Source organism: Ranitomeya variabilis, chromosome 2 (assembly GCF_051348905.1).
Source record: "Ranitomeya variabilis isolate aRanVar5 chromosome 2, aRanVar5.hap1, whole genome shotgun sequence".
In the NCBI taxonomy this organism is placed as follows: Eukaryota; Metazoa; Chordata; class Amphibia; order Anura; family Dendrobatidae; genus Ranitomeya; species Ranitomeya variabilis.
Window position 1 is genome coordinate 1114104149 of NC_135233.1, and position 14266 is coordinate 1114118414.

At 49.9% G+C, this 14266-nt stretch overlaps 2 protein-coding genes across 4 annotated transcripts in view; one reads left to right on the forward strand and one right to left on the reverse strand.

Moving 5' to 3' along the window:
• The window catches only part of LOC143808875 (uncharacterized), a 135285-nt gene extending 122751 nt beyond the window's left edge, over window positions 1-12534 (reverse strand). The window contains exon 1 of the mRNA XM_077292024.1: window positions 12507-12534. The gene's annotated coding sequence lies outside the window, so the exon portion shown is untranslated. The remainder of the gene's footprint in view (window positions 1-12506) is intronic.
• Window positions 12535-12583: 49 nt separating this feature from the next.
• Window positions 12584-14266, forward strand: part of LOC143808873 (uncharacterized) — a 623474-nt gene continuing 621791 nt past the window's right edge. The window contains exon 1 of one of the 3 annotated variants that reach the window (XM_077292022.1): window positions 12584-12820. In XM_077292022.1, the coding sequence (XP_077148137.1) occupies window positions 12801-12820 (20 nt within the window). In that variant the 5' untranslated portion in view covers window positions 12584-12800. The remainder of the gene's footprint in view (window positions 12821-14266) is intronic. The other 2 variants (XM_077292018.1, XM_077292019.1) reach the window with 2 other exon arrangements.

The window sequence follows — 14266 nt, forward strand, 5'->3', positions numbered from 1 at the left end:
TCCTCCATTATCTGTACATACCTCACAGTCTCCTCCTGACAGGCTCCAGGATACACTATACACAGTATATACAGGACCGCACTCCTCCATTATCTGTACATACCCCACAGTCTCCCCCTGACAGGCTCCAGGATACACTATACACAGTATATACAGGACCGCACTCCTCCATTATCTGTACATACCCCACAGTCTCCTCCTGACAGGCTCCAGGATACACTATACACAGTATATACAGGACCCGCACTCCTCCATTATCTGTACATACCCCACAGTCTCCTCCTGACAGGCTCCAGGATACACTATACACAGTATATACAGGACCGCACTCCTCCATTATCTGTACATACCTCACATTCTCCTCCTGACAGGCTCCAGGATACACTATACACAGTATATACAGGACCGCACTCCTCCATTATCTGTATATACCCCACAGTCTCCCCCTGACAGGCTCCAGGATACACTATACACAGTATATACAGGACCGCACTCCTCCATTATCTGTACATACCCCACAGTCTCCTCCTGACAGGCTCCAGGATACACTATACACAGTATATACAGGACCGCACTCCTCCATTATCTGTACATACCCCACAGTCTCCCCCTGACAGACTCCAGGATACACTATACACAGTATATACAGGACCGCACTCCTCCATTATCTGTACATACCTCACATTCTCCTCCTGACAGGCTCCAGGATACACTATACACAGTATATACAGGACCGCACTCCTCCATTATCTGTATATACCCCACAGTCTCCTCCTGACAGGCTCCAGGATACACTATACACAGTATATACAGGACCCGCACTCCTCCATTATCTGTACATACCCCACAGTCTCCTCCTGACAGGCTCCAGGATACACTATACACAGTATATACAGGACCCGCACTCCTCCATTATCTGTACATACCTCACAGTCTCCTCCTGACAGGCTCCAGGATACACTATACACAGTATATACAGGACCCGCACTCCTCCATTATCTGTACATACCCCACAGTCTCCTCCTGACAGGCTCCAGGATACACTATACACAGTATATACAGGACCCGCACTCCTCCATTATCTGTACATACCCCACAGTCTCCTCCTGACAGGCTCCAGGATACACTATACACAGTATATACAGGACCCGCACTCCTCCATTATCTGTACATACCTCACAGTCTCCTCCTGACAGGCTCCAGGATACACTATACACAGTATATACAGGACCCGCACTCCTCCATTATCTGTACATACCCCACAGTCTCCTCCTGACAGGCTCCAGGATACACTATACACAGTATATACAGGACCAGCACTCCTCCATTATCTGTACATACCTCACAGTCTCCCCCTGACAGGCTCCAGGATACACTATACACAGTATATACAGGACCGCACTCCTCCATTATCTGTACATACCCCACAGTCTCCTCCTGACAGGCTCCAGGATACACTATACACAGTATATACAGGACCCGCACTCCTCCATTATCTGTACATACCCCACAGTCTCCTCCTGACAGGCTCCAGGATACACTATACACAGTATATACAGGACCCGCACTCCTCCATTATCTGTACATACCCCACAGTCTCCCCCTGACAGGCTCCAGGATACACTATACACAGTATATACAGGACCGCACTCCTCCATTATCTGTACATACCTCACAGTCTCCCCCTGACAGGCTCCAGGATACACTATACACAGTATATACAGGACCGCACTCCTCCATTATCTGTACATACCCCACAGTCTCCTCCTGACAGGCTCCAGGATACACTATACACAGTATATACAGGACCGCACTCCTCCATTATCTGTACATACCCCACAGTCTCCCCCTGACAGGCTCCAGGATACACTATACACAGTATATACAGGACCCGCACTCCTCCATTATCTGTACATACCTCACAGTCTCCTCCTGACAGGCTCCAGGATACACTATACACAGTATATACAGGACCCGCACTCCTCCATTATCTGTACATACCTCACAGTCTCCTCCTGACAGGCTCCAGGATACACTATACACAGTATATACAGGACCGCACTCCTCCATTATCTGTACATACCCCACAGTCTCCTCCTGACAGACTCCAGGATACACTATACACAGTATATACAGGACCGCACTCCTCCATTATCTGTACATACCCCACAGTCTCCTCCTGACAGACTCCAGGATACACTATACACAGTATATACAGGACCCGCACTCCTCCATTATCTGTACATACCTCACAGTCTCCTCCTGACAGGCCCCAGGATACACTATACACAGTATATACAGGACCCGCACTCCTCCATTATCTGTACATACCTCACAGTCTCCTCCTGACAGGCTCCAGGATACACTATACACAGTATATACAGGACCGCACTCCTCCATTATCTGTACATACCTCACAGTCTCCTCCTGACAGGCTCCAGGATACACTATACACAGTATATACAGGACCGCACTCCTCCATTATCTGTACATACCCCACAGTCTCCTCCTGACAGGCTCCAGGATACACTATACACAGTATATACAGGACCCGCACTCCTCCATTATCTGTACATATCCCACAGTCTCCTCCTGACAGGCTCCAGGATACACTATACACAGTATATACAGGACCAGCACTCCTCCATTATCTGTACATACTCCACAGTCTCCTCCTGACAGGCTCCAGGATACACTATACACAGTATATACAGGACCGTACTCCCCCATTATCTGTACATACTCCACAGTCTCCTCCTGACAGGCTCCAGGATACACTATACACAGTATATACAGGACCGCACTCCTCCATTATCTGTACATACCCCACAGTCTCCTCCTGACAGGCTCCAGGATACACGATACACAGTATATACAGGACCCGCACTCCTCCATTATCTGTACATACCTCACAGTCTCCTCCTGACAGGCTCCAGGATACACTATACACAGTATATACAGGACCCGCACTCCTCCATTATCTGTACATACCCCACAGTCTCCTCCTGACAGGCTCCAGGATACACTATACACAGTATATACAGGACCGCACTCCTCCATTATCAGTACATACCCCACAGTCTCCTCCTGACAGGCTCCAGGATACACTATACACAGTATATACAGGACCCGCACTCCTCCATTATCTGTACATACCCCACAGTCTCCTCCTGACAGGCTCCAGGATACACTATACACAGTATATACAGGACCCGCACTCCTCCATTATCTGTACATACCCCACAGTCTCCTCCTGACAGGCTCCAGGATACACTATACACAGTATATACAGGACCGCACTCCTCCATTATCTGTACATACCCCACAGTCTCCTCCTGACAGACTCCAGGATACACTATACACAGTATATACAGGACCCGCACTCCTCCATTATCTGTACATACCTCACAGTCTCCTCCTGACAGGCTCCAGGATACACTATACACAGTATATACAGGACCCGCACTCCTCCATTATCTGTACATACCCCACAGTCTCCTCCTGACAGACTCCAGGATACACTATACACAGTATATACAGGACCGCACTCCTCCATTATCTGTACATACCTCACAGTCTCCTCCTGACAGACTCCAGGATACACTATACACAGTATATACAGGACCCGCACTCCTCCATTATCTGTACATACCTCACAGTCTCCTCCTGACAGGCTCCAGGATACACTATACACAGTATATACAGGACCCGCACTCCTCCATTATCTGTACATACCCCACAGTCTCCTCCTGACAGACTCCAGGATACACTATACACAGTATATACAGGACCGCACTCCTCCATTATCTGTACATACCTCACAGTCTCCTCCTGACAGGCTCCACGATACACTATACACAGTATATACAGGACCCGCACTCCTCCATTATCTGTACATATCCCACAGTCTCCTCCTGACAGGCTCCAGGATACACTATACACAGTATATACAGGACCAGCACTCCTCCATTATCTGTACATACCCCACAGTCTCCTCCTGACAGGCTCCAGGATACACTATACACAGTATATACAGGACCGCACTCCTCCATTATCTGTACATACCTCACAGTCTCCTCCTGACAGGCTCCAGGATACACTATACACAGTATATACAGGACCCGCACTCCTCCATTATCTGTACATACCTCACAGTCTCCTCCTGACAGGCTCCAGGATACACTATACACCGTATATACAGGACCCGCACTCCTCCATTATCTGTACATACCCCACAGTCTCCTCCTGACAGGCTCCAGGATACACTATACACAGTATATACAGGACCCGCACTCCTCCATTATCTGTACATACCTCACAGTCTCCTCCTGACAGGCTCCAGGATACACTATACACAGTATATACAGGACCCGCACTCCTCCATTATCTGTACATACCTCACAGTCTCCTCCTGACAGGCTCCAGGATACACTATACACAGTATATACAGGACCGCACTCCTCCATTATCTGTACATACCTCACAGTCTCCCCCTGACAGGCTCCAGGATACACTATACACAGTATATACAGGACCCGCACTCCTCCATTATCTGTACATACCCCACAGTCTCGTCCTGACAGGCTCCAGGATACACTATACACAGTATATACAGGACCCGCACTCCTCCATTATCTGTACATACTCCACAGTCTCCTCCTGACAGGCTCCAGGATACACTATACACAGTATATACAGGACCGTACTCCCCCATTATCTGTACATACTCCACAGTCTCCCCCTGACAGGCTCCAGGATACACTATACACAGTATATACAGGACCGCACTCCTCCATTATCTGTACATACCCCACAGTCTCCTCCTGACAGGCTCCAGGATACACTATACACAGTATATACAGGACCCGCACTCCTCCATTATCTGTACATACCCCACAGTCTCCTCCTGACAGGCTCCAGGATACACTATACACAGTATATACAGGACCGCACTCCTCCATTATCAGTACATACCCCACAGTCTCCTCCTGACAGGCTCCAGGATACACTATACACAGTATATACAGGACCCGCACTCCTCCATTATCTGTACATACCCCACAGTCTCCTCCTGACAGGCTCCAGGATACACTATACACAGTATATACAGGACCAGCACTCCTCCATTATCTGTACATACTCCACAGTCTCCTCCTGACAGGCTCCAGGATACACTATACACAGTATATACAGGACCGTACTCCCCCATTATCTGTACATACCTCACAGTCTCCTCCTGACAGGCTCCAGGATACACTATACACAGTATATACAGGACCCGCACTCCTCCATTATCTGTACATACCCCACAGTCTCCTCCTGACAGACTCCAGGATACACTATACACAGTATATACAGGACCGCACTCCTCCATTATCTGTACATACCCCACAGTCTCCTCCTGACAGGCTCCAGGATACACTATACACAGTATATACAGGACCCGCACTCCTCCATTATCTGTACATACTCCACAGTCTCCTCCTGACAGGCTCCAGGATACACTATACACAGTATATACAGGACCCGCACTCCTCCATTATCTGTACATACCCCACAGTCTCCTCCTGACAGGCTCCAGGATACACTATACACAGTATATACAGGACCGCACTCCTCCATTATCAGTACATACCCCACAGTCTCCTCCTGACAGGCTCCAGGATACACTATACACAGTATATACAGGACCGTACTCCCCCATTATCTGTACATACTCCACAGTCTCCTCCTGACAGGCTCCAGGATACACTATACACAGTATATACAGGACCCGCACTCCTCCATTATCTGTACATACCCCACAGTCTCCTCCTGACAGGCTCCAGGATACACTATACACAGTATATACAGGACCCGCACTCCTCCATTATCTGTACATACCTCACAGTCTCCTCCTGACAGGCTCCAGGATACACTATACACAGTATATACAGGACCCGCACTCCTCCATTATCTGTACATACCCCACAGTCTCCTCCTGACAGGCTCCAGGATACACTATACACAGTATATACAGGACCGCACTCCTCCATTATCAGTACATACCCCACAGTCTCCTCCTGACAGGCTCCAGGATACACTATACACAGTATATACAGGACCGTACTCCCCCATTATCTGTACATACTCCACAGTCTCCTCCTGACAGGCTCCAGGATACACTATACACAGTATATACAGGACCGCACTCCTCCATTATCTGTACATACCCCACAGTCTCCTCCTGACAGGCTCCAGGATACACTATACACAGTATATACAGGACCCGCACTCCTCCATTATCTGTACATACCTCACAGTCTCCTCCTGACAGGCTCCAGGATACACTATACACAGTATATACAGGACCCGCACTCCTCCATTATCTGTACATACCCCACAGTCTCCTCCTGACAGGCTCCAGGATACACTATACACAGTATATACAGGACCGCACTCCTCCATTATCAGTACATACCCCACAGTCTCCTCCTGACAGGCTCCAGGATACACTATACACAGTATATACAGGACCCGCACTCCTCCATTATCTGTACATACCCCACAGTCTCCTCCTGACAGGCTCCAGGATACACTATACACAGTATATACAGGACCCGCACTCCTCCATTATCTGTACATACCCCACAGTCTCCTCCTGACAGGCTCCAGGATACACTATACACAGTATATACAGGACCGCACTCCTCCATTATCTGTACATACCCCACAGTCTCCTCCTGACAGACTCCAGGATACACTATACACAGTATATACAGGACCCGCACTCCTCCATTATCTGTACATACCTCACAGTCTCCTCCTGACAGGCCCCAGGATACACTATACACAGTATATACAGGACCCGCACTCCTCCATTATCTGTACATACCTCACAGTCTCCTCCTGACAGGCTCCAGGATACACTATACACAGTATATACAGGACCGCACTCCTCCATTATCTGTACATACCTCACAGTCTCCTCCTGACAGGCTCCACGATACACTATACACAGTATATACAGGACCCGCACTCCTCCATTATCTGTACATATCCCACAGTCTCCTCCTGACAGGCTCCAGGATACACTATACACAGTATATACAGGACCAGCACTCCTCCATTATCTGTACATACCTCACAGTCTCCTCCTGACAGGCTCCAGGATACACTATACACAGTATATACAGGACCCGCACTCCTCCATTATCTGTACATACCTCACAGTCTCCTCCTGACAGGCTCCAGGATACACTATACACCGTATATACAGGACCCGCACTCCTCCATTATCTGTACATACCCCACAGTCTCCTCCTGACAGGCTCCAGGATACACTATACACAGTATATACAGGACCCGCACTCCTCCATTATCTGTACATACCTCACAGTCTCCTCCTGACAGGCTCCAGGATACACTATACACAGTATATACAGGACCCGCACTCCTCCATTATCTGTACATACCTCACAGTCTCCTCCTGACAGGCTCCAGGATACACTATACACAGTATATACAGGACCGCACTCCTCCATTATCTGTACATACCTCACAGTCTCCCCCTGACAGGCTCCAGGATACACTATACACAGTATATACAGGACCCGCACTCCTCCATTATCTGTACATACCCCACAGTCTCCCCCTGACAGGCTCCAGGATACACTATACACAGTATATACAGGACCCGCACTCCTCCATTATCTGTACATACCCCACAGTCTCCTCCTGACAGACTCCAGGATACACTATACACAGTATATACAGGACCCGCACTCCTCCATTATCTGTACATACCCCACAGTCTCGTCCTGACAGGCTCCAGGATACACTATACACAGTATATACAGGACCCGCACTCCTCCATTATCTGTACATACTCCACAGTCTCCTCCTGACAGGCTCCAGGATACACTATACACAGTATATACAGGACCGTACTCCCCCATTATCTGTACATACTCCACAGTCTCCCCCTGACAGGCTCCAGGATACACTATACACAGTATATACAGGACCCGCACTCCTCCATTATCTGTACATACCTCACAGTCTCCTCCTGACAGGCTCCAGGATACACTATACACAGTATATACAGGACCCGCACTCCTCCATTATCTGTACATACCCCACAGTCTCCTCCTGACAGGCTCCAGGATACACTATACACAGTATATACAGGACCGCACTCCTCCATTATCAGTACATACCCCACAGTCTCCTCCTGACAGGCTCCAGGATACACTATACACAGTATATACAGGACCCGCACTCCTCCATTATCTGTACATACCCCACAGTCTCCCCCTGACAGGCTCCAGGATACACTATACACAGTATATACAGGACCCGCACTCCTCCATTATCTGTACATACCCCACAGTCTCCTCCTGACAGGCTCCAGGATACACTATACACAGTATATACAGGACCCGCACTCCTCCATTATCTGTACATACCCCACAGTCTCCTCCTGACAGGCTCCAGGATACACTATACACAGTATATACAGCACCCGCACTCCTCCATTATCTGTACATACCCCACAGTCTCCTCCTGACAGGCTCCAGGATACACTATACACAGTATATACAGGACCCGCACTCCTCCATTATCTGTACATACCCCACAGTCTCCCCCTGACAGGCTCCAGGATACACTATACACCGTATATACAGGACCCGCACTCCTCCATTATCTGTACATACCCCACAGCCTCCTCCTGACAGGCTCCAGGATACACTATACACAGTATATACAGGACCCGCACTCCTCCATTATCTGTACATACCCCACAGTCTCCTCCTGACAGACTCCAGGATACACTATACACAGTATATACAGGACCGCACTCCCCCATTATCTGTACATACTCCACAGTCTCCCCCTGACAGGCTCCAGGATACACTATACACAGTATATACAGGACCCGCACTCCTCCATTATCTGTACATACCTCACAGTCTCCTCCTGACAGGCTCCAGGATACACTATACACAGTATATACAGGACCCGCACTCCTCCATTATCTGTACATACCCCACAGTCTCCTCCTGACAGGCTCCAGGATACACTATACACAGTATATACAGGACCGCACTCCTCCATTATCAGTACATACCCCACAGTCTCCTCCTGACAGGCTCCAGGATACACTATACACAGTATATACAGGACCGCACTCCTCCATTATCTGTACATACTCCACAGTCTCCTCCTGACAGGCTCCAGGATACACTATACACAGTATATACAGGACCCGCACTCCTCCATTATCTGTACATACCCCACAGTCTCCCCCTGACAGGCTCCAGGATACACTATACACAGTATATACAGGACCCGCACTCCTCCATTATCTGTACATACCCCACAGTCTCCTCCTGACAGGCTCCAGGATACACTATACACAGTATATACAGGACCGCACTCCTCCATTATCAGTACATACCCCACAGTCTCCTCCTGACAGGCTCCAGGATACACTATACACAGTATATACAGGACCCGCACTCCTCCATTATCTGTACATACCCCACAGTCTCCCCCTGACAGGCTCCAGGATACACTATACACAGTATATACAGGACCGCACTCCTCCATTATCTGTACATACTCCACAGTCTCCTCCTGACAGACTCCAGGATACACTATACACAGTATATACAGGACCCGCACTCCTCCATTATCTGTACATACTCCACAGTCTCCTCCTGACAGGCTCCAGGATACACTATACACAGTATATACAGGACCCGCACTCCTCCATTATCTGTACATACTCCACAGTCTCCCCCTGACAGGCTCCAGGATACACTATACACAGTATATACAGGACCGCACTCCTCCATTATCTGTACATACCCCACAGTCTCCTCCTGACAGGCTCCAGGATACACTATACACAGTATATACAGGACCCGCACTCCTCCATTATCTGTACATACCTCACAGTCTCCTCCTGACAGGCTCCAGGATACACTATACACAGTATATACAGGACCCGCACTCCTCCATTATCTGTACATACTCCACAGTCTCCTCCTGACAGACTCCAGGATACACTATACACAGTATATACAGGACCGCACTCCTCCATTATCTGTACATACTCCACAGTCTCCTCCTGACAGACTCCAGGATACACTATACACAGTATATACAGGACCCGCACTCCTCCATTATCTGTACATACCCCACAGTCTCCTCCTGACAGGCTCCAGGATACACTATACACAGTATATACAGGACCCGCACTCCTCCATTATCTGTACATACCCCACAGTCTCCCCCTGACAGGCTCCAGGATACACTATACACAGTATATACAGGACCGCACTCCTCCATTATCTGTACATACCCCACAGTCTCCCCCTGACAGGCTCCAGGATACACTATACACAGTATATACAGGACCCGCACTCCTCCATTATCTGTACATACTCCACAGTCTCCTCCTGACAGACTCCAGGATACACTATACACAGTATATACAGGACCGCACTCCTCCATTATCTGTACATACCCCACAGTCTCCCCCTGACAGGCTCCAGGATACACTATACACAGTATATACAGGACCCGCACTCCTCCATTATCTGTACATACCCCACAGTCTCCTCCTGACAGGCTCCAGGATACAGTATACACAGTATATACAGGACCGCACTCCTCCATTATCTGTACATACCCCACAGTCTCCTCCTGACAGGCTCCAGGATACACTATACACAGTATATACAGGACCGTACTCCCCCATTATCTGTACATACCCCACAGTCTCCTCCTGACAGGCTCCAGGATACACTATACACAGTATATACAGGACCGCACTCCTCCATTATCTGTACATACCCCACAGTCTCCTCCTGACAGGCTCCAGGATACACTATACACAGTATATACAGGACCGCACTCCTCCATTATCTGTACATACCCCACAGTCTCCCCCTGACAGGCTCCAGGATACACTATACACAGTATATACAGCACCACACTCCTCCATTATCTGTACATACCCCACAGTCTCCTCCTGACAGGCTCCAGGATACACTATACACAGTATATACAGGACCGCACTCCTCCATTATCTGTACATACCCCACAGTCTCCCCCTGACAGACTCCAGGATACACTATACACAGTATATACAGGACCGCACTCCTCCATTATCTGTACATACCCCACAGTCTCCTCCTGACAGGCTCCAGGATACACTATACACAGTATATACAGGACCGCACTCCTCCATTATCTGTACATACCCCACAGTCTCCTCCTGACAGGCTCCAGGATACACTATACACAGTATATACAGGACCGCACTCCTCCATTATCTGTACATACCCCACAGTCTCCTCCTGACAGACTCCAGGATACACTATACACAGTATATACAGGACCGCACTCCTCCATTATCTGTACATACCCCACAGTCTCCTCCTGACAGGCTCCAGGATACACTATACACAGTATATACAGGACCGCACTCCTCCATTATCTGTACATACTCCACAGTCTCCTCCTGACAGGCTCCAGGATACACTATACACAGTATATACAGGACCCGCACTCCTCCATTATCTGTACATACCCCACAGTCTCCTCCTGACAGGCTCCAGGATACACTATACACAGTATATACAGGACCGCACTCCTCCATTATCTGTACATACCCCACAGTCTCCTCCTGACAGGCTCCAGGATACACTATACACAGTATATACAGGACCCGCACTCCTCCATTATCTGTACATACCCCACAGTCTCCTCCTGACAGGCCCCAGGATACACTATACACAGTATATACAGGACCCGCACTCCTCCATTATCTGTACATACCCCACAGTCTCCTCCTGACAGACTCCAGGATACACTATACACAGTATATACAGGACCGCACTCCTCCATTATCTGTACATACCCCACAGTCTCCTCCTGACAGGCTCCAGGATACACTATACACCGTATATACAGGACCGCACTCCTCCATTATCTGTACATACCCCACAGTCTCCTCCTGACAGGCTCCAGGATACACTATACACAGTATATACAGGACCGCACTCCTCCATTATCTGTACATACCCCACAGTCTCCTCCTGACAGGCTCCAGGATACACTATACACAGTATATACAGGACCCGCACTCCTCCATTATCTGTACATACCCCACAGTCTCCTCCTGACAGGCTCCAGGATACACTATACACAGTATATACAGGACCCGCACTCCTCCATTATCTGTACATACTCCACAGTCTCCTCCTGACAGGCTCCAGGATACACTATACACAGTATATACAGGACCGCACTCCTCCATTATCTGTACATACCCCACAGTCTCCTCCTGACAGGCTCCAGGATACACTATACACAGTATATACAGGACCCGCACTCCTCCATTATCTGTACATACCCCACAGTCTCCTCCTGACAGGCTCCAGGATACACTATACACAGTATATACAGGACCCGCACTCCTCCATTATCTGTACAGTCTCCCCCATTCTCCTCACCTCACACTGTACTCGGCGCTTCCCTGTGGTGACGGCAGTGTTAGTAGATTGGAGCTGATTTCTTGAGGGGGAGGAGTTATTCCTGGATTCCTGATGTCACCAGAAGGGGCGGGGCCTCCATCAGGAAAGAAGATCCGAGAACAGGAAGCTGCGTTGTGCTGAGGCCGCTGGAGAAGAGGCGGGAAATGAGCAGCTGTTCCCTGGAGCCGTGAGAGGAGAGGACGGAGGAGCCGCACTATGGAGCCGTGAGAGGAGAGGACGGAGGGGCCGCACCATGGAGCCTTGTACAAGGGAATGAGGACGCAGGAATTAGTGTGAGTGCTCTGAGGTTGTAATTTGGTGTGAGGGGGTATGAGGTATGTAGGGGGACATCCTGGGGTCTACGTTATGCCCCTCACACCATCCCCCTGGATAACAATAATAATTGTATTTCTATAGCGCCAACATATTCCGCAGCGCTTTACAACTTATAGAGGGGACTTGTACAGACAACAGACATTACAGCATAACAGAAATCACAGTTCAAACAGATACCAGGAGGAATGAGGGCCCTGCTGCTCGCAAGCTACAAACTATGCCCCTCTACATACCCCCTCACACCAGCCCCCTGGATGCCCCTCTGCATACCCCATACCCCCTCACACCAGCCCCCTGGATGCCCCTCTATATACCCCATACCCCCTCACACCAGCCCCCTGGATGCCCCTCTATATACCCCATACCCCCTCACACCAGCCCCCTGGATGCCCCTCTATATACCCCATACCCCCTCACACCAGCCCCCTGGATGCCCCTCTATATACTCCATACCCCCTCACACCAGCCCCCTGGATGCCCCTCTATATACCCCATACCCCCTCACACCAGCCCCCTGGATGCCCCTCTATATACCCCATACCCCCTCACACCAGCCCCCTGGATGCCCCTCTACATACCCCCTCACACCATCCCCCTGGATGCCCCTCTATATACACCATACCCCCTCACACCATCCCCCTGGATGCCCCTCTATATACACCATACCCCCTCACACCAGCCCCCTGGATGCCCCTCTATATACCCCCTCACACCAGCCCCCTGGATGCTCCTCTATATACCCCATACCCCCTCACACCAGCCCCCTCGATGCCCCTCTATATACCCCATACCCCCTCACACCAGCCCCCTGGATGCCCCTCTATATACTCCATACCCTCTCACACCAGCCCCCTGGATGCCCCTCTATATACCCCATACCCCCTCACACCAGCCCCCTGGATGCCCCTCTATATACCCCATACCCCCTCACACCATCCCCCTGGATGCCCCTCTATATACACCATACCCCCTCACAGCAGCCCCCTGGATGCCCCTCTATATACCCCATACCCCCTCACACCAGCCCCCTGGATGCCCCTCTACATACCCCCTCACACCAGCCCCCTGGATGCCCCTCTATATACCCCATACCCCCTCACACCAGCCCCCTGGATGCCCCTCTATATACCCCATACCCCCTCACACCAGCCCCCTGGATGCCCCTCTATATACTCCATACCCCCTCACACCAGCCCCCTGGATGCCCCTCTATATACCCCATACCCCCTCACACCAGCCCCCTGGATGCCCCTCTATATACCCCATACCCCCTCACACCAGCCCCCTGGATGCCCCTCTATATACACCATACCCCCTCACACCAGCCCCCTGGATGCCCCTCTACATACCCCCTCACACCAGCCCCCTGGATGCCCCTCTATATACCCCATACCCCCTCACAC